The sequence below is a fragment of the Propithecus coquereli genome, unplaced genomic scaffold (genome assembly GCF_000956105.1).
Source record: "Propithecus coquereli isolate 6110/MARCELLA unplaced genomic scaffold, Pcoq_1.0 Scaffold57, whole genome shotgun sequence".
NCBI classification, from domain to species: Eukaryota; Metazoa; Chordata; class Mammalia; order Primates; family Indriidae; genus Propithecus; species Propithecus coquereli.
The window spans coordinates 291886-314207 of record NW_012151618.1 but is presented as its reverse complement, the minus strand read 5'-3'; the positions used below and the strand labels follow the sequence as shown (position 1 = coordinate 314207).

Genomic DNA, 22322 nt, shown 5'->3' with positions numbered 1-22322 from the left:
GTGTCTAGAACAGTGCCTGGTTCCAGGCCTAGAACTTCTCTTCAAGAGAGAAGTGGTTCAAGCAGAAAGCACATCAACAGTGTCCAAGGGAGAACTTTCCTTGAGAGAGGTGACAGTGAATTGCAGATGGTTTATGAAACGATAATCTGGTGGTCCTGGGAAGAGGTGGGGGAGGCACATGAAAAGGTCCATGGTAGTGGAGGGAAGTCCCTCCCAACCCAGCCGGGCTAGCATGGAGGACATGTTTTGTGGGAACAATGGCTGCCACCCTGAATGCGAAATACATAATGGTACCTCTGAGAGCTTAGGCATAGTACGCTCTAGGCCATAAGCATCACTGAGGAGGTAGAACTCTCTGCCCGGAAGAAATACTGGAGCCCATCATGTTCATCTCCCAGGTGAGAAGACCAGTGCGGCAATGGTCAGGGACAATCACATTGTGTGGGGGCTTGTTCTCAGCACTGACAACATATGGAGTGGCTATGATTTGAAGGTCCCCTCCAAGGCTCATGTTGAAACTTAATGCCCAACGTGGCAGTATTGAGAGGTGGGGCCTTTTAAGAATGACTGTCATTTGTAGATTAATGTGTTATCCCAGGAGTGGGACTGGTGGCCTTGTGTGAAGAGGAAGAGAGACCTGAGACCTGAGCCAGCACACTCAGCCCCCTCGCCATGTGATGCCCTGTGACAACTGGACTCTTCAGAGAGTCCCCACCAGCAAGAAGCTCTCACCAGATGCAGCCCCTCGACTTTGAACCTCTTAGCCTCCATAACTGTAAGAAATAAATTCCTTTTCTTATGCAGTTTCATGCATTCTGAACAAATAACAGAAAATGGACTAATACAGTAGTGACAGAGGAAAAGACAGCCAAAATGGGTCCTGATGGTGGCCTGACCAGACTTCCCAGTTTTCTCTGTTTGCAGAGAACTGGTCTTATTGGATTGGTAGAATTCATGGGGATCTTTGCCAAGGAAGGGCCCTAGGAGAAAAATAACAGACTTCGTGCTAACCTGGCATCAGATGGCTTGAGCTGGTTTTAATTCCAACTAAATACAGATGGGACATAATTTGGCAGCAGCTATTAAAAAGAAAATGCTACGAGTTAGGAATCTCACTTGTAGGAAGAGTACACAAGGATATCTGGACAAGAATGTTCATTGCAACATTGTTTGTGGGGCAAATCACACAGACAACCTCGATGTTCATCAACAGGTGAAACAGATTAAAAAGAATGAGGTAGATCCATATGTACTATCTGGAAAGACAACCTTTCCATGCTGTCAAGTGATCAAAGCAAGGTGCAGCCCAAGCCACGTAATACAACTTTTTGATTGAAAAACAATATCTAGATACGTCTGCATAAGCACAGAGAAAAGTTGGGAGGGTCAGGAACCAAACCATTAAATTAGATTTTTTTTAACCCCTGGAGACTGAGACTAGGGGAGAAAGGGGGGATTTTTTTTTACTTCTTAGTTTATATATAGTTATAAAAGATATGATAATGTAGGATTTTTACTTTGCTGTTTTTAGTAATTCGGAGAGAATCAAGAGCTTATGAGCGTTATGTGAACCCAAATGTCACACCCTCACAATTACAGCACTTGCAATAACTTGGACAGTTCTCTGTTGTTTCTAGACAAATAAACAGAATGAACTAGAACAGCTGTTTAGTCCAGTGATTTTCATATTGTTCATTAGCCATAAGACTTCTTTTTCCCAAATAAATTGCCAAACCCCAAAATATAAAACAAATAAAAATGTAGCTGCTCGGGGTAAATGGGTGGGATCGTCTTAGTTACTTATCTATAAAATGAGAGGGTTGGACTAGGCTGATGACTTTCCAGCTCTGCTCCCACGGGAGGATGGGGGGTAGGGAGTGGGGAGAAACACGCAGAGGGCCTGGAGTGAGGGGAGGAGGGAGGAGAACAAGTGGAACAGCTCGCCTAGCTGGCTTCCAGAGCCGACGCTATCTCCCCCTCATCTACTTTTTCATACTGCTTAGCCTTTGTAAAAGGAATCATCTGAATTCAACTTGAAACATGGATTTTTGCTTTCGTTTGCTTTGCATATGAACAGTATATTAGATTTTTGCTAATAAATGTGTAATTGAAAATGTGTGCATTTCTGTGCTTAGGTGAAAGGGTTAATCAAAAGTATGTCTTTCTTATTAGAATGACCAGAACTAAATGCAGTGAGTTGCCCCTGCTCATTGGAACTCAAAACCTCACAGTGGTTGGTTGGCTGCCTCTTGAACTCCCTTCCTCTCACCTTTAACTCTCAGGACTAATTCATGCAAAAGTACGGGTGCAAACCTGCCCATCCCCACCAGCCTGCTCTGGTGTGCAAGTTCCTGAAACAATAGGTCCTGTCATGGTTTCTCTGAAGTTCCTCAAGCATGGGCTTCAATTTGCTAGCTGGAACACTGTTTAAATTCTAAGTCACCTCCAGATCTGACCTATTTTGTCACATAAATTCCATATCTTTTAGACAACTGAATACTTTTTATGACTCTCCTTAATCATGCAAATTGCTGTTATTATGTGCATGCAAATGATCCTGTTAGGAAAAGCTCCAGGGAGCTGATGATCAGCCTGCCATTGACTGAGATTCCTTGGACTGGAGAGCTGGGGTGAATGTGGTGGCCCAGCTGCTTGTCACCGGAGGCTTAGACCACACACAGTGGAGGACTCCCTCAGAGGGTCTGAAGCTGGGGTTAGACAGTCTGGACTCATCCCTGGGAAAGGCAGGAATTCACACTGGGACCAAGACATGGTGAGGGCAATCTGCAAACCCCAATGGGAATGTGGGTTTTGACTTTGTTAAACATAAATAAATAAAACTGGAGGCCACAATTTAGATACCCACAGCCAACCACCCATAGCCACATAACCAAAACTTATCTTCCTGATTCCCCGCCCTCCAACGCAATCCCTAAATATAAACAAAACATAAAGTAAGCTTTTCATCCTTATCAGCATGATTCAATGAAATTAAACCAATCAGCTATAGACAAATTAGCTTAAATAGCTGTGCCAGTCACCAGGCATTTGTCAGCCCAAGCATGTCCGGCTATCTTCTGCCATCTCACATCAGCCCCCTGGGGGGCAAGTGCTCCTGTCAGTCCACCCTGCCCGAGATCCTCAGAGCCCAGATGAACCCTGTGCAGCCGTCTCCATAGAGCCCAATTGCCACCAACTGCCCCGCTCTGAGCCGGCAGCATCTGCGCGTGGCCAGTCATTGGCTGACGTGCTCGCTGCTGCTCTGCTTCTTCCCCAGGCTCTTACTGGTAGGGACTATTTCACCCTTTTTTTCAGTTTGCCCCATTCGCTCATCCATTGTCTTTCCCAGCACCAGAATGGCATCAAGTACATAGTAGGTACTCAATAGAGGCTTCAGTATTGATTACTTGCTCAACTGGGAGGGGAACGTGCTTTTCAACCAAAGATATTCTTTTCTATCACGTGGTTACCTATTTCTCTTTGTACCTGCTTGTTTAGGGTAATTTTATGTTTACAGACCCTCCAATAATCCCTAGAAAACAGAACCTTAGACCTGTTAGGGTTATCTAGTTAGGGTCCCTGACAGATGGCCATCCCCTTCCTGTATATATCAACATCACGGCAAAACCAGAAACCACTGATGTGCTGGTCTGTGGGGCAATAATACACACACCTTTCCCACTGTCTTGGATGAAGGCACCTGATGGGCTGGTTAGGGGGGTCAGCCAGGCAGAGACTGGGGTGCTGATACACAAAGGAGGCTAAGACGTCCCTGAAAATGCAATGCCTTGGGGAAAACCACATTTCCCCTAGATCTCCGCACTTTGCTAAGGGATTAGGATGGGGGTGAAGGTCAGCCTGCCTTCTAAGGGGCAGGGCCTGTCTCAGAGGGATTTGTTCTGCTGAGCAGAGTCTGCAGAGCTGAACCGAACTGCAGGAGACTAAGTGCAGCCTTCAGCAGCCCTCCTTCCCACCCTGGCTCGGTCACTGCCCGGACTCCCTAATAAAATGCTGAACAAATAATTAGCGAGTGTTGGTTTGGGGTCCACCCACAAGCCTTGGCCAGCCCCCTGGCACACAAGGCCGTAGGAGCCACAGGAGCTGAAGCAGCCTAGGCTCTGCTCAGGACTCCTCCACAGTCCCAGCTGGAAGGGGCAGTTCCAGCAAACGCCCGCTGCCCATGGCTCCAGCAAAATAACTTTCAGCTGAAATCAGGGCTTTGGGAATCACCCCATGTGACATTGATTAGTGCTGGAGACATCTGAAAACGCATGGCTGAAGTCCCTGAAGGAGCATTTCCTCCCCCGGGTGTGCTTCATGATCTTCTTCAGGATCCAACCCCAGGTCAGAGCAAAGGCTGGGCACGGTTGGCAGGGGCAGCAGGTGGCCCAGCGGTTTCTCCTTACTGACCTCAGCAAGCCCCTAGACAGGTTCCCAGCCTCTCTGACCAAACAGGAAACACAATAGGAAAAATGACATTATTTACCCAGGCGGTGGTTGTGAGGATTAAGTTAAGAAATCCTTATATGAACGACTTTGTATGTTTGTACTGATGTTATGGGAACATACTTGATCATGATTTGACCATAAATAAGCTGATTCTGTTTTCGGAGAAATCATCAATTCATACAATTTTAATAAAGATGTTTCATTAAAGTCTAATTCCTGGCTCAGTTTATCAATTGATTTCAAAATATAATACTGAGTGAGATTTATAGAAATAGCCATGCACAAATCGATATCTTGACCCACAAATTACAAGCTGTCATTGGTCATTATAACCACCTGCCCAAACTCTCCCCTTCTCTTCCTGAAGCTCACAGGCTCTATCAGGCCCCAGGTTCTCAGCTTGGTCCTGTCTTCAGTCCAAGCAATTGCCACTCAGTCACAAGTCCTTTTGCATTGCCCCGTTGCCAGGTTAGCTGGAGTTTCCAACAGCAAGGCCTCCTGCTCCCACGAACTGGCTGACCCAGCTCCAGGACCAGAAATGCGAGGCTGCTTGCAGAGGAGGACTCAGGCTGTGTCCTCCCGGTGTTCTTGTGCTGGGATCTTTCTGCCTCCAGGTCAGAAACAGAACAAAGACAGTGACAACCTCACATTCTCTTTGCTTAGATATTGCAGCTGATCCTGAGACAGTTCTTCCCCAGTAATAAAAAAAAGAGAGAGAGAGAAGCAGCTATAAATAAAGTTACCAATCTCAAATCTTTGTCTATACTTTATTTTTAAGGAGTTGTTTTGTAGTGAATTGCCTATTTGCAAGTCCTGTGACTTTACAACTTATTTCGGCCAATTGTTTCTTAAAAGGGAGAGGTTCTTTTTATTGCTATATATTTTAAACACATACAAATGTAACACAATAGCTTTCAAATGAACTTATATGTAACTACTAGAAAATATAAGTAAATATTTATCTGATCTTGAGATATCGAAGTAGGAAAGAATATTCTAAACATAAAAGCAAAAGCAGAACCCATACATAAAAGGTTTCATAGATTTGACTACATGAAAATGAAAAATTTTCCATCCCTTCCCCAAGGACCTATACACAAAATTAAAAGGCAGATAACACCATAGGCCAAAAAGTGTAGTATAGAGAACATGGGCTTTGCAGTCAGACATACTATGTCTGAGTTCTAATTCCTTCCTCACTGGCTGTGTGACTCTGCACAGGATGCAGAACCTCTCCAAGCCTCAGCAACTTCTCTGTAAAATGGGAATAATAATAATAATAATAATGACTACCTCACGGAGTTTTTATCAGGATAAGATAGGATCTTTTTAAAATAGATACCTAAAGCTCTTAGTATATAGCACCTGGCATGCTCTTAGCTCTCAATAAATGTTATCATTGTTATTAAAGGAAAAATATTGCAATATATGTAATACACAAAACGCTAATAACTTTCCTATATAAAGAGCACATGTAAGTTAGTAAGAAAAAGATAACACCTCAATTAAACATGAGTAAAGAAAATGAATAAACAAGTCTCATACAATGAAAAAATTTCAAATCACCAATAAACATATAAAACAATTCATCTTCACATAATGAAATACCTACAGCCCCCTTCCTGGTAGCAGGGACCCAATCCATCCAGGACTCAGGATCTTCTCTTTTAAACCACAAACTACCAAGACTTCAATCCCTTTTCCCACCCAATCTGGCTTAATTCCAGGCCAGCAATTCTCCAATTTTAGGGTGTCATTAATTGCACTGCTAGATTCAAATTCTATTTATCTTCTGTTATGTCTGTGTTTCCTTTGATTTCTTATTTTATTACTAAATAAACAGTAGGACCTTTATGGTATGAGGCTAGAATGTGTTTTCTGGGATGGTCAGCCATGTGGAACTTACGCAAGGCTATTTCTTTCCCTTGGTAACTAAAGGGTGTTTTACTGAGCTATAGCACCCAACAAGGTAAAATTTACAATGACTGGAAGCCAATAAAAAATTACCAGACCTGTAAAGAAGCAGGAAAACGCACCAATAATGAGGGGGAAAAATCAGTCAATTAAAACTCACTCAGAAATGACATACAAAAAATGAATTAATAGACAAAGATGATGAAACACTTATTTTAACTGTATTCTATATGTCCAAGAAGCCAGAGGAAAGTTGGATGTGTTAGATAGAAACATAAAAAACAGAACATCCAATTCAAACTCTAGAAATAAAAACTATAATGTCTAAGATGAAAAGTACACTGGATGGGACAAAGGGAAGATGAGACGTCACAGATGAAAGGTTAGTGAGCTTGAAGACATAGTAATAGCAGCTATCCAAAACGAAACACATAGAAAAGAAAGACCTTTAAAAAATGAACAGAGCACCAGTGAGCTGTGGGAGAACTTCAAGTATCCCAGCGCATGTGTAATTAGAGTCTGGGGCTGGCAGGGAGGGCAAAAAAACATTTGAAGTCATAATTGCAGAAAAGTTTCCAAAATATAATGAAAACTGTAAATCCAAAGAGTTAACAAGCTCAACGAACCTCACACACAAGAAACATGAAGAAAATGATACCCAAGGCATATAATAAAATTGCTTAAAATATGTGATAAAGAGAAAATCTTAAAAGGAGGCCAGAGGCAAAATTAACACAGTCCATATACAGAGGAACAAAACTAAGGGTAATGGCAGACTTCTCATCATAAACAATGCAAGAGAGAAGATAGTGGAGTAACATCTTTAGAGTATTGAAAGAAAAACATTTTCAATGTAGAATTTCATACTCAAAATAATTTTCAAAACTGAAGGCAAAACAAAGAATTTTTCAGACATTTTTGCATCTACTGGTACCATGCTCAAGTTAAAATGAAACACCTGCTGTTCAAATGCATTCTTCCCTCCTATCCTTCAAGACCTGACTCATACTCACCTCCTTCTTGAAACCTTTCCTGATTGCCCACTGGACTTTATTCACACCTCTCTTAGGGCCCTATTATCCATTGCTTGTGTCCTAAGTGTTTGAGGATTTTTATTTTTCCTCCCACTAGGCCATAAATTCCTTGAGGGCTCCTTTCTTATTCTTCCTTAACACCTGCAGTGTGCACCCACACTGCCCATGACAGGCGCTGGGTGTTTGTTTGGTTGCTAAAAGATTCCTTTAAACTTCCTTCCAAGATATTTTTGGCTGATTTAGCAGTACCTATTTATTCATCACCAAACACTTGATAAGCTGGGCCCTGTGCTCATAAAGGTAAGACAAAAATGTCTTCTCTGGGCAAAAAAGGCTCACAACACACTTAATTGGTTTAATTTGGTTGTTTATAAAAGAGCTTTTTTTTGTTTTTTTTGAACAGTCTGGGTTTAATAAGGAATAGACAGACTTTTTTTTTTTTTTTTTTTTGAGACAGAGTCTCACTGTGTTGCCCAGGCTAGAGTGCTGTGGCGTCATCCTAGCTCACAGCAACCTCAAACTCCTGGGCTCAAGCGATCCTACTGCCTCAGCCCCCTGGGTAGCTGGGACTACAGGCATGCGCCACCATGCCCGGCTAATTTTTTCTATATATTTTTAGTTGTCCGATTAATTTCTTTCTATTTTTAGTGGAGACAGGGTCTCGCTCTTGCTCAGGCTGGTTTCGAATTCCTGAGTTTAAACAATCCGCCCGCCTCGGCCTCCTAGAGAGCTAGGATTACAGGCGTGAGCCACTGCGCCCGGCCCAGGAATAGACAGACTTTTGCATAGAGCCTCACTAATAATACCATGCTCAGCACCTCCACTGTTTCCTGAGTATGCCTCCAGCTGGGACCCCCTTCCAGACCCTCATACGCAGCTGCCTCCTGACATCTTCATCTGGGCGTCTAATGGAAATCTCAATGTTAGCAACATCCCAAATTGAACTCCTGATCTTGTTCCCAAAGCTGTTCCATCTGCAGTTTTGCCGTCTCAGTTAATGGCAATTCTTTCTTCCCATTGCTCAGCCACCAACCTTGAAGTCATTTCATTCCTCCTTTTTTTCCTCACAGCTCACATTTAAGCTGTCAGAAAATTCCATCAGTGTAACCATCAGACATATCTAGCCACTATCCAAGTCCTATCATCTCCACTGCCACCACCTGGTACAAGCCACCGTCTTCTTTCACCTGGATTGTTGCAAAAGCTGTATAAATGGCCTCCCTACTTCCACTACCGAACCTGCCCCCACACAGGGTCTATTCTCATCATTGAGAAGCCAGATGATTCTCGAAAATTTAGGTCAGATCATACTCTTCTGCCCCAAATCCTCCAAAGACTCCCCGTAAAAGCCACTGTCCTTACAACAGCCTGCAAGGCCCTACACGAACTGGTCCCCTTGTTCCTCTTCCCCTCATTGTCTTTCTGACCGCCTTTCTTACTACTCTCCTTCCCACTCCCTCTGCTTCAGGCTCCTTGCTGTTCCTTGAGCTCTCTAGACACTCTTCCCCCACAGGGCCTTTGCACTTGCTGTTCCCTCTGCCTAAATTCCTTTTTCCCGGATATCCACATGGCTCACTCCCTCACCTCCTTCAAGTCTGCTCAAATGTTACCTTCTCAGTGAGGCCTTCCATAACCACACTATTTATAATGACTCTGTCCCTGCTTTATTGTTCTTCATTGTACTTATCACTTGCTAATACTGTAGATAATTTACTTACTCACTTTGGTTTTTGTCTTGGCTTATGTTCCCCTCAAGAACATAAACCCCAAGAGAACAGGTATTTATATATTTTGCTCTGTTTCTTGAGCAACTACAGTAGTGCCTTGGATATAATAGGTGCTCAGTGACTACAAATCAAATGAATGAATGAATCTTTGACAGGTAGAGCAGGTCTCTAAGTCAGTCTTAGCAATGACTGATGTCATCTCCTATTTGGTACATACCATGAATTCCTAGGAAGGAATTTTTTAAATGCTCTAGGACCCACTTCCAAAACTCACAGTGTGGCATGAAACCAGTTTCAGAAACTGGCAGGTATCTGAGTTTATGTTTGCACATGCTGAGTTGTGGATCGATCGATTGGTCTGTAGTATTCACCAAATACCTCGCTAGAAGGATAGTAAAACGCTGTGAGATATATTGAAAGAGACAAGATGACAAATTAGAGGCCAAACTGCACACAAAGTTTGAGTTGTACGATACATACGGATAAGTGCAGAAGGAGTTAGGGTAGGAAGAGATGAGTGCTCTGAAGTGAGCTGAGAATCACTTGTCTCCCCCAGGCCTCTAATGGAGTTTCCGAAGCAGCAGTGCTGCTGGAATAATCTTTCACTAACTGCCCATAACAATATTTCGTGCTCACATTGTTCCCTTCAACAAGCATCTTCAGATAATTTCTGATTTTTACCTAAGCATTCTTATCCTCACCTGATAGAAAAGTGTGCATAAACCACAGTGAGGGGATGCTGGGGGGAATGGACAAAGAATGAAACCATTATCCCCCAACTCGGCCCTGTAGCATGCTTTGCAAGTAGGAAAAACATTTGAGAAGCTATTTTGTCAACCTACTCCCTGCTCAGCCCCCTCCTCCCTCAGCACAGGGAACATCTACAAGTGGATTACTCCAGAAAACACGTGAATGAGGTCCTTAGGAGTGTAGTAAGATGCTCACCCACGAAACAATTGTTGATGCTGTTAGCATCAGAATACTGGCTGGATGGGACCATTGGTCTAACCAGCATGCAGATTTTGTCATTAAAAGAATGAATGCACGGGTTCATGTTGGACATAATAAATACGAATATTTGCAGATTATGCTTAATGTAATTAACTTCCCTAAATCCAATAACCAAAATACATTTTTTCCTTTTGGATCCATTAACCATCAAAATAACTATCTGGGGAACAGCATTTTTTCTAAAGGTCTGTGTGTTGTCCCAACTGCTCAGAATTCCAAACTTTAGAGTCATCTAGAATCTGTTCTTTCTCTGGCAAGTTCTTTAGAATCTATCTCTAAATTCTTTTTATGACAAGGCTTCCAAATTCCCTGAGGCACAGAATGAGAGCATTTGAAATATTCTAAAATAATAATAACCATGAGTAAACACATACTGAGTTCTAGGTACCATATTAAGGACTTTACATGGATTATCGAATTGAATCCTTATGCTAACTTGTAGGTTTTATACTGCTATCATCACCTTTTTAAAGATGAGGAGCTGAGATACAGACAGGTTGAGTGATCTGCCAAAGCTCACACAGCTAATAGGGGAGCCAGGAGGAAACGTGCAGTCTGAGTCCAGCGTTCACGCTCTTTACCATTATAAAGGCTTAGATCGTTTTAGATCAAAAGGTTTGCCTTTTACTTGTTAGATTTGTAAAGATCCCTGTCACGGAGACGACAGAGTTCTCCTTGGAAGTAGGATGTTCTCTGTTCTCTGAATACTCTTTCTTGTCTGTTTTCCTTCCCTCTTTTTTTTTTTAAATCTCTCTTTCATGTCATAGTCAGTCCCAAAACAAACTCAGCATCTTCACTTGAAAACTAACCTGTCTACATGTCTTATTTCTGTCCATGATGTTACCATCCTTGGGGTTAAATGGATCTGGACCAGGTGGCTCCTTTATCCAGTTAGTTAGCAGGTTTGATTTATGATGCTCACTTGATAATTCCAGGATATATCCCTTCTTCTTCATTCCTGATGCCAGGCATGAATCTCTTCTTGCCTGGATTAATGTCCTCACTTCCTAACTTTCTTCCTCCCTCTAGTCTCTCTCCACTCGTCTTTCCTGCATTGCACCACCTGGCCCATCCTATAAACCCACTTTCTTTATGTTTCACCCCTAGTGAAGGGTCTACAATGGCTCCCCAGTCATTGCTCATCAGACTCACTCTTAACTTCTCAAAAGTACAAATCCAAGCCTCTCTCTAACCTAGCTGACGACAGGTCCCCTCTCCCAGTTCAAACTGTCCAGTGCAGGAAGCCCAGCCTGGCTTCTTGCTCTTCCTGACTTGCACTATTATCGTTCCAGTCCCTAGACCCTGGCTCAAATTATCACTTGCACTTGGAATGATTCAGCCTCCTGGCCTGTCCCAATCTCACCAACTCTACATTGCCCATTTCAAGTCTAGTTTCCTCCATGAAATCTTCCTTCATTGCTTTAGTGAGGATTGAGTTTCTCTCTCCTTCACTCCTCCCATGCTCATCACACAACGCACTGTAAAGGATTTTCTTCTAAAGGTCTTCCTGTTCACAGAGACTAATTCCAAGCCTCCCAGGTGTTGCCTAGGGGAAGGGGGCATTTTCTCCCTTCTAGTGAAAAGGATTCCAGACTTCAACATTCACCCACTGAGTTACTGAAAAACTGGGGAATTATTTTGCACTCACAAGCTCTATATTTTACCTTGGGTACAGTTATTCACAAATCCTTTCAAAGTACTTCATAGTTTTTATTAATATATATAGCCCAGGCAGGGCCTCCAAAGTTCCGAGCACTTTGGCAAGCACGGGAAACTTTTTCTGAGTGGCAGATGAAGGGGTTACTCTATTTATCACCTTCAGAACAAACTCCACAAATTGCATTTTGAATGATCTTTAGTTGGTCTTGTTGTTTTAATTCTACCTTTCACTAAAGAAAATTTGTCTTGAACTTTAGTTAAACTCGAAGTAAATTACATCTATTTAAAATATAGAGCTGTTAAAATGGAAAGATCCACATAAAAGCAACTGATGGGCTGAAAAATGCTCCCTTTGTAGCTGAATCACAACCTAAAAGCTTCAGCTTGTTTTAAACAACATGACCTTTAGACTGTAGATAAAATGCATGTAAATTAAGCTTGAATGTCAACTAGATTTGGCCAAGGTTTTTTTTTTTTTTTTTTCCCTTGGGTGGTAGTAGTGGTGGTGGGGAGTTTGAGGAATGTAGAGAAAAAAAGAATGTCTTTTTATTTTTTTAACCATGTAAGTGTGTTTTATCAAATCCAAGGACTGTCCTGATAGTTCCCACATAGACAACCATGTCCTGGAGAACACAAGGCCCCTAAGAAGTAAACCGGTCTCCTTTCTTAGAAATTGGTTTTGTTCTACCTTCCACTCACATTTCTCAATTTTCCAAATGAGTGCATACTAAACCTTTTCCAGAAATGCCACCAACAGGAATCAACAGAAGTTAACAATAGCTGAGCCGGTCAGAAAGGGGTGAAGATGACTCCTTCCCAGTGGCCACCAGACCTCACCATCCGAGGCTGTACAGAGGGGCAGGCAACTGGGAAACCCTGAGCTGCTGAGGAAGCCCCGTTGCAGTATCAGGGGGAACTCTGTTTCATTGCCAATGACAACCAATGATTTATGTTGGTGGGACACCAATCTAGGCTTCAAGCTGATAAAAGCACGGATGAACAAACAATTTGGCACCCTGAAGGAACTGGAAATAAAAAGTAAACCCAGAAATGAGATGCTGAGAGCATGGGGCAAGAGGGGCTAAGGATAAAGTAATAGTGATTGCCATGGTCCGAATGTTTGTGTTCCCTGCTCCAATTCATATGCTGAAACCTAATCACCAAGTGATGGTATTGGGACGTGGGGCCACTGGGAGGTGATTAGGCCATGAGGGCAGAGCCAAGTGGGATTCAGGAGGCCCCAGAGACCTGCCTTGCCCCTTCCACCATGTGAGGACACGGTGAGAAGGTGACATCTATGAACAAGAAACAGGCCCGCACCAGGCACTGAATCTGTTGGCACCTAGATCTTAGATTTCCCAGCCATCCCAGAAATGCAAGAAATCAATTTCTGTTGTTTATAAGCCACCCAGTCGGTGGTATCTTATTAGAGCAGCCCGAACAAACTGAGAGAATGATGGACCTTCACAGCAACAGTGGACACTTACTGAGAACCTGACCATCCCAGGCACTGTACTTTACCAACACAATCTCCCTTAAACCTCCCAACAACCCTAGGAGGTGGGTACTTTATCTCAGTCTTACAGATGAGGAAACTGAGGCTTTGGGGCCAGGATGTGAATCTGTCTGACTCCCAGGTCCACACTGCTCACCACAAAATACTTCAGGGAAGAATCAGGGAGAGAGAATTCGGCTGGGAACCTAACAATGAAGAAAGACCGCAGGTCGCTTGAGTTAAGGACAGGTATGCAGGGCTTGGAGGGGGCAGCAGTACCACACGAAGGTGAGCCTGGGGCAGGGGTATCGGGAAGGATGAACCTGCCCTTGGCGTTGGAGGACCTGAGATCTGAGTTATTCTGGAACTTACCCAGAAGGGGCCCCTGGCTAGGGACCTCTCAGCTTGTGGTCTAGTGGGCAGTGCCACTAAATGACAGGTTGGCTGTGGGGTTCTTCTGTCTCCCCAAAGTGGAGAGGCACTTTTTAGGTACTTTTAACATGGCTTTGAGTTCTGAGACAAAACTCCATTTTACACCTGGCACAGCAGCAGTGAAGTTTGAGGGAAAGGCAGGAGAACGGTGGGGATAAAGAGAGCAGACAATTCACCAGCCCCAGAAGGCTCCATCCTGCCCTGGCCGTAGAGCCTCGCCAGCCTTGTTCCTATTGCCCTTGCCTCTGCTGCTCGGCTAGAAAGGGACTGGGGCTTTTCAGTCGCTCTGGGATCTGGGGGCAGGTCCCACTGGTTTCATGTCACTCATTCGGTCGACACAAGTGCCCTGTTCTCATGGGTCCAGAGGCTCAGTCTTGACCCACTTGTTTCTCACATATGTGCCTAGAGAATCACGGCACATGGAATGTTTTACCTGTGTGTGCGCAAAGTATGTCTTGATGAAGCGAGTGTCTGAAGGATGGAGCTAAGGAGCCAGCTCTCTCCTGTCTTCCTCGCATACCATCGTCACCTGAGACACAAGTTAGGTTTACGGGTGTGCTCACAGTACCAGCACCACTAGACTCAATGTGAGCAGATATGTAGCTTCAAGTTCTCTCCCCACCCTTAATGGGTACCTAGAGATGGTTTCTGACATGCAAACAAACCACACAGTGTCGCTGTGCTCAGAGCACACAGCCCTGACATCCCAAGTGCACGTGTGCACGTGCCGCGATGAGAAGGGCCACAGAAACCCACTCCCAGGCTCTGCATGTGGGTTTATGACTTTGGCCACCCTGTCTTTTTTTGTCCTCTGTATCGGGCCTCTAATCTCTCATCAGGGCCCACTCCATACTGCAGGACCTAATGGGGTATAATCTCTCCCCTTCAATCAAAGAGAACGGATGGAGTTTGAAACGAGGTCTAGAAGTGGGCTTAATGACTGGTTAACAGCTGCCCTAACACTGACTGCTTTTGATTTGGGAAGCCAGGAAGTAGCCTGGCTCAGCCCTACAGCCTCCCTCTATCGTGGAACCACAGTCCCAGTCTCCTTGGGAGAGGTATTAGACTCCAGAGTTAACCAAGGCTAGAACAACCCTGATTTAGTAGCTTGGGCTCTCCAAACGATCAACCCTAGTGCCACCCCAGTGAACCATGGTCTAACTGGGGGATTGGCAAACTTTTTCTATAAAGGATAAGGCAGAAAATATTTTAGGCTTTGTGGACCACATGGTCTCTGTTACAACTGCTCAAGTCCGCTGTTGTAGTCGAAAAGCAGCCACAGCCAATTCCTAAACAAATGGGGATGGTTGTATTCCAATAAAACTTTATTTATTGTTACTGAAATTTGAATATAATATTCACATGTCATGCAATATTATTATTCTTTTGCCTTTCCCCCAACCACTTATAAATGTAAATACCATTCTTATTTCATGGGCTGTACAAAAACAAGTAGCAGGCTGGATTTGGCCGACAGCGTATAGTCTGCTGATTCCTGGTCTAAACCCTCAGCTTTCTACCATCAGGAAGTGACCCAGTCTAAGGAGGTAGGGAAAGGAGGAAAGCCCTGGCACAGCCGATTTAGGAAAATATACCATTCATGCAAATGGGAGCTGTGACAATAGGCAATGTGTTATTTTCCCCTATAAACAACAGAATTTGTAGTTCCATTTAAGTGTACTTATAGCAGTCATCACGAAGAGTGATATGTTTGCTAACATAATGTATTGCTGCTTAATCCAGCTGGAATCTCCTCCACCTCGGGAACTACCCTCAGAATTGGGAGCACATGCTTTTGAAAAGCCACAGTGACAGGAAAGCTTCATCCACGGAAGGTAGAGTTGATTTTTAGAAACAGCAAAAATCAAAACAAAACTCAAACCATACCAAATACAAAAAAATCACTCTACCGCAACCAATTATAGCAACAATAACAATGGCACAGTTACCACTACCCTTTCAGAAGCAGGCCAGTAAATAAATAAGGGGGTTGTGGTCCAGTTAAACAAAGCCACTCTGGTTCAAAGCCACTCGTGCCTTAAGATGAGACTGCTACAAACTCATGATTGCAAGTCCTTACATAGCCCCTAACAATGGGAGTGTTGTTTGGCCAATACACTGTCAGCCCTTTTAAAACATCTTTTTTGAATTACTGTCAATAATTTGAAAGCCAAGAGATTTCACACAAAAATCAGATTTTTTACGTCTCTTGAAAAAAACCCAAAAGATCAGGCACAGCAGATTCTGGTTCTTGCATAGCATCCATCCACAAGAACCTCCCGTTTAGACAGAGTACATGAACCCCAGGTTGGCGCAGTCCTTATCATGCCCTATTGGCTCCCAGCCCAGTAGCAGCCGCCATGTAGCCTGGGGCTTATGGGCCCTTTCACTCACATTAAGAAGAGAGTAACACAGTTACGTGGTCCAAAAGTCAAAAACAATATGAAAAGCTACACAGTGAAAGGCTCATTCCCACATTATCCCCACCCTCCGGAAGTACTTTTGTTAATTTCTTCAATTATTTTTCCCCTTCTTGCTTACACAGACAATATATGGTTTTTTTCTGCCTTGCTTTCTTTACTTAGAATATACCCTGGGGATTGTTCCAACCCTTGTTACACAGAGAATTTCTTCATTCTTGTCTTACAGCTACTTAGTATTCCAGTGGGTGTATAGATGAGTTTATTTAACTAGTACTAGATTGGTGACATGGGTCTATAGTCTTTTGCTTTTACAAATATTCTGCAATGAATATGTACATACGTCATTCATAAGTGATAAAACCTATTGTGTAGGGTATCTTCCCACAAGTGAGATTGCTGGGCCAAAGGGTAAATATATTTGTACTTTTTCTAGATTTGGCAAAATTGTCTTCCATGTGGGTTCTACCATTCTTCACTTCAAACAGCAATGAAAGAGCATGTCTGTTTCCTTTCCAGCTTCCCCAGTAGAGTACGTTGTCAAACTTTCATAGTTTTGTCATTTGATAGGTGAAAATTATATTTTGGAGTAATTGTAATTTGCATTTTTAAATTAAGAGATCTTTCCGCATGTATACATGAGACATTTGTATTTCTTTTCCAGAGAACTGTCTGCTTCATTTTCCTATTGGATTCTTATTTCTATTGCTGATTTTCCTATTAAATTCTTTTTTCTGATCAACTTTCAAGAGCACTAAATATATTAGAAAGATTATGTGTCTATATGTTGCCAACACTTTTTTTTAGTTTGTCATTTATCTTTTGCTTTTGTTTTTATTGTTGTTTACCATGTAGAAGTTTTGTTGTTTCATGTGCTTTTAAAATGTAGTCAAATTTATTTATTTATTGTTTGATTCTGGCTTTTGAGTTATAGTTTGAAAGAAAGGCCTTCCCAATTCCAAGATTAAAAATGAACTTACTCATATTTTCTTTCATAATTTTAGTTTCATTTTTTAAAAATACATATATTTGATTCATTTACAGCTTGTAAGAATAAAGCTATCCTTCCAACCTTTATCTTTTTCCAGAGGGCTAGCCTATCGTCTCAATATTACTTATTAAATCCATTCTTCCCCCATTGATGTGAGATACACTATAATACACTAAATTGCCATATGTATTTAGGACTATTTCTGGACCTTCTACTCTGTCCCATTGGTCTATTCCTATCCCACTCTGTTTTAATTACTCGGGCTTTAACTATATTTTAATAGGTGGTAGAATTAGTCCCTCTCATTCCTCTTCTTTTCCAGCAATTTCATTGTCATGCATGCTCATTTTTCCTTGTAAAATTTTGACTCATTTGTCGAGTCCCAGAAACAAAAAACAACACCTACTGATATTTTTATGTTGGGGTGGCATCAGATTTATACATTGAGTTAAGAAGAATTAACTCATGGTGCTATTTCCTATTCAAAACATGTTATTTTTTCTATTTAAATCTTTTGTGATCTCTAAGAGTGTTCCCCCAGCCCTTTCTTAACACAAAAGATAAAGATACACCCATAGGTTTTACGCATCTTTTCTTCTACTGTATCTTCAACAAATTGTTTGGAAATAAAATGTCTATTGATTTCTAATATTTTTATATCTTACTTCCCACTGAATTCTGTTATTGTTAGTAGTTGGCTATCAGCAGTTTCTCTTGGGTTTTCCAGGTATATAATCATATGATCTGAATATAGTCAGAATTTCACCTCCTAACTTTTTGAGAACACTTTTCCTGTGTAGTTGCTCTGGACAATTCTTCTAGGACAATCTGAGAAAGTGGTGCTGATAGTGGACACCCCTGTCTTAATACTGATTTTAGTAAGACCATCTGCAGGGTTTGTCTCTTAAGTGGAAAGCTGGTTTTTGGTGTAAGGCATATAAATTGTATTGTATCCTATTAAGGAAAAATCCATTGATTCCCATTCTATTGCCTATTTTAAAAATCAAGCATAGGTGTTAAATTTTGCCAAATGCCTTTTCAGCATTTGATAATCATTGAATCATGTTTGCCTTCCTTGAATAAGTCATTTGAGTTTGCAACCCCTACTTGAAAATAGCAAGACTGATTTTCTTATTAGAGAGGTGCCAAGGACATTTTGAAAAACGTCCTGGGTGTAGAAATGTATATGGTCTTCCAAGGACAACGATTATCATGGATACATAATCTCCAGTTTCAGTGCATTTTTTCTGCCCTATGTTTGGTTAATTTGGTATTTATGAAATTCCTTCTGGGTGCTTGAGCCTATATTTGGGGCAAGTAAAGATAGGATGTTAAAGCTACCAAAACATCAGTAAAGGTACAATATAAAGAGTGGGATAAGAGAGAGTAGCTGATGAGAAGACAAGCAAGAATATGAGAGGTTAGGAGAAAAAGAGACTAAACAGAAGTACCATCTCCTGCAGGAGTTAGTGGCGATCCCTCACCAGGTCCCTGTTCCATCACTGGTCTAGTTCAGTGGTTCCCACACCCCACCCCGGACCCTTTTATTACTTTTTCCCAAAAGTACTTGCTTTTAAATACTTAATGCACTCCTTGGCTATACCAAATTAATTGTACTTAAGTAATAATTAATTAGTGTGCCTTTTTAATGAAGTCATTTACAGCTGCCAACCAGGTTCTGGTCAGAATGTGCTAATCAGAATTACCATGCTGAGTTGATGTACTTTCAGCCAAAAGCACAGAGACTTGAAGTGTCATTTAGCTCAAGGAGGCTCATCTTGGGTAAGTGAAAAATTCTGGAAGTCTTTCTAAAATGCTGATATTAGTGTGCATAGAGCTTATTTCTTTGTTCCTGGATCTCTAAGGACACAGAATCTCAGGGTGAGGACCTCGGATCTACTCTCATTCAAGATCTGGTGCTGTCTGAAAAGGCCACGGGAAGATGCAGACTTCACCCATGAGAAGTGTGTGCCCCCATGACATATACTAGATCATTCTCTTAACTTCTCTACTAGAGATGCCCAGGGATGGTTTTTATAATTGTTCTCTCATGTGAATAATTCTCTGTTCTGAGAAAAACAGAGTGAAGATGAGTGGTGAGAATATTGCTAGAATAAAGTCAAAAGCTTTTCAGTAACAAAAGTGGCTCCCTGGCAGAAGCGAAGGCCTCGACAGGGGCCTGGTGAGAGTGCAATGCTTAACACAGGGGCCTATCATTAGAAAGTCATGCCAAGCCCGTTCCTGCCAGTGAGTGAGCGCCCCATCCCTGGGCTGTACCCCAAACCAATTAATTCAGAATCCCTAGGGGACAAGCTTCAGACATCAGTAATTTTTAAAGCTCCCCAGGTGAGTGAGTCCAGTGGGCAAAGAATGCCCTAGAGCCTTACTACTCAAAGTGTGGTCCTCGGACCAGTAGCATCGGCATTGGTGGAAGTTTGTTAGAAATATAGACTCTTAGGCCCCACCTTAGACTTCCTGACTCAATCTGCATTTTAACAAAATCCCTAAAATATGAGTGTGCACAGTAAAATTAGGCACGCAGCGTTCTAGAGTGGTGTTTCTTAACCTGGTCAGGTACCCGCATCACCTGCATCAAACTCACCAAGGGTATGGGACGGTGGGGGAACGGGGGTCAGGGGACTTCTCAAGAAACCAGATTCTCGAGATGATTCTATAGGTCTGACAGCAGGGCCCTGGAATCTGCATTTTTATGTGCTTCCAGGTGATTCCTAAGCCCATTTGAGAACTGCTCCCAAGAGCAAAAGTCCGCAGTTGCCTTCTCCTATCCTCATGGAAATTCCCTCAGTGACTCTAAAAGGTCAAAACATAGCCACTGTAGGTGGGGGAAGTGTTGGTGATGATCTCCAAATGCTTCCCAGCCTGACGAATGTGATGTTTCTGCTCGCTGTCCTGTAACAGAGCTGGCGGTGGCACTGCCAGGTCACTTAGAGTTAAATCCAGCTTTCAAATTGATACAGAAATAAGTCTCTGCATTCAATTTGTTAGTGACCGAATAGGCTACAACTAGGATACAAAAGCTTCTACTGTAAAAGCAGGATTAAAAATATAAAATGTTGATGCTCAGATGTATTCCTCTTCGAGGATTTCAAAAAACCCTTAAAATGCAGGGTAGAGAGCTGAGAGAGAGGAAGAGCAAATTCCCCGTAGGAGAGTTCTTCATTTTACAGTGGTTTTTTTTCTTTTTGCTTAGGTCCAGATTTTTAAATAACATGAGTAAAAAAGCGAAGACGGGAATGGAAAACTTGTACTCTCTCAAAAGATGATTTTCAAGTGTGTAGTACTTCCATGTAGTTTTAAAAGCATTTCAGCTCATGTAAGATATTTAAAAGCTTCTATGATAACAGAAGCTTTAAGTAGATTTATCTTCAAATACCTAGGATTCTGAAGTATGGCTCTTACTTGACTTGAGGTGACAGAACAGAAATCTTTCTAACTGTAAAGTGGAATAAGACCATAGCAAGTGTAACAGATAATGTAATGGAATGGGGAACTGCAATGTGATCTAAACGAACTTGCTAAATAATTACTGAGTTAAAATCAGCAAAAGCAAACCTAACACTGGAAAAAAAAAAGATTTTTGAGGCGTTGCTTTAAACACTTTAGAGCAGCATTTCTTAGGCTTTTGGGGGAGGCACACAATGGTGCCCCCTTGAAGCTCTAGTGAAAAGCTACGGACCCTCCTCCCGATGCACACGTCTGCGTGACCACAGGCATACACACTGGCAATTTCTGGAGTTCCACAGACTCCCTGGGGCCCATGTGGACAGCAATCCGCAGGCCCCATATTAAGAACCTCAGCTTTGACATTACATTAAAAAAAAGGGGGGGCTCTGTATTGATTTCTCCCACTTGGAACCGCTTGAGACCCAGGAACAACTTTCTCAGCGTCTAGGTCCCAGGTGGCAGTGAAATTAGGGTTGATTGTCTTCACCTACACAGAGACAATTAGGCCGGCAATCTCGTGGGGATGAGCGAGGCCAGGTGAAAGCCAGACCACTAGATTATGCCAGGGAAAGAATCCCTTTACTGAAGAAGCCTGCACCTGTTCAGAAAAGCCGCCTCCATCCTCTCCGAGGGGCTCAGCCACGGGCCAGGGGCGCAGGCAGAGCCCGAGGCTGCTGTGGCTCTGTTCACATCAGGAGGCGAAAACTTTTGACAAAAGTTGGGAAGGAAAGTGGGCTCTTAAAAACACTGTCTACGCCCCTATTTACCTGAAGACTCAAACGTGTCAGAGAGGGAAGAGACTTGCCCCTTCACCCCACCCCCATTTAACAGATGAGGAAACTGACCCCAGTGGGCTAAGTGCCTGCCAAGGTGACGTCCTTTGCCAGGCTCATCCCTGGGCCCTGTCCCCGCACCTCCCGCCGCCCGCTGTGGCGGGGGCGCCGCTGGAGCCGAGCCCCCGCCTACCGGCACCATGGAGTAGGTCATCATCATCAGCATGTCCTGGCTCTCGGCGCGGATGTGCGGCGCGGGCTCGCCACCGTGGCTGCGCTTGTTGCGCGCGGCGCTCGCGGGGTCCGGGGGTGGCGCGGGCGCCCGGCGCGGCGCGCGGCTCAGCTCGGCCAGGAAGGCGCGCAGGGCGGCGTCCTCCTGCTGCTCCCTGCCCCGCTGCGCCTCCAGTGCCCGCAGCGCCGCGCTCAGCCCGCGCCACTGGCACAGCGCGAACACCGTGCCCGCCGCGTTGAGCGCCGAGAGCAGCGCCACGGCCGCCAGGGCGCCCCGCATCCCCCAGCCGCTCGCCCGGCCGCCTCCTTCCGCGCCTCGGGCCATGCTCAGCGCGCCTCGGGCCGGGCAGGGCAAGGCTCGGCCGCCTCCGGCCCCGGGCAGTCTTTATACGCCTCGGGCAAGCCGTGGGCTGGTGGCTGCGCCGTGAGTCACGTCGCCCTTTGGCCCGCCTGGCGGGGCGGGTTGGGGACAGTAGTGGTGGCGCCCGAGCAGCCCAGAGGGACAGGCGGGCAGAGCGGGGAGAGGAACCAGTGGAGTCAGCCTACGGGGGAGGGGCAGGCAGGGCTGCGCTCCCAGCAAACCCGCCTCTCCCTCCTTTTCCCGCCGCTGTGCCCGTGGGCATTGCCGTGGCCCAGACAGCCACATCAAGAGGCAGACTGAGGGGGAGAGCAGGAATGCTTAAGTCTATGGATTCCACCCCCTCCTCCCCTACGCTGCCCT

General features: G+C 43.8%; 1 protein-coding gene across 1 annotated transcript in view; it reads right to left on the bottom strand.

Moving 5' to 3' along the window:
- Window positions 1-21930, bottom strand: part of GLDN (gliomedin) — a 50884-nt gene extending 28954 nt beyond the window's left edge. Inside the window, exon 1 of the mRNA XM_012658046.1 lies at window positions 21564-21930. Within this exon, the coding sequence (XP_012513500.1) occupies window positions 21564-21926 (363 nt within the window). The 5' untranslated portion in view covers window positions 21927-21930. The remainder of the gene's footprint in view (window positions 1-21563) is intronic.
- Between the last annotated feature and the right edge of the window lie 392 nt (window positions 21931-22322).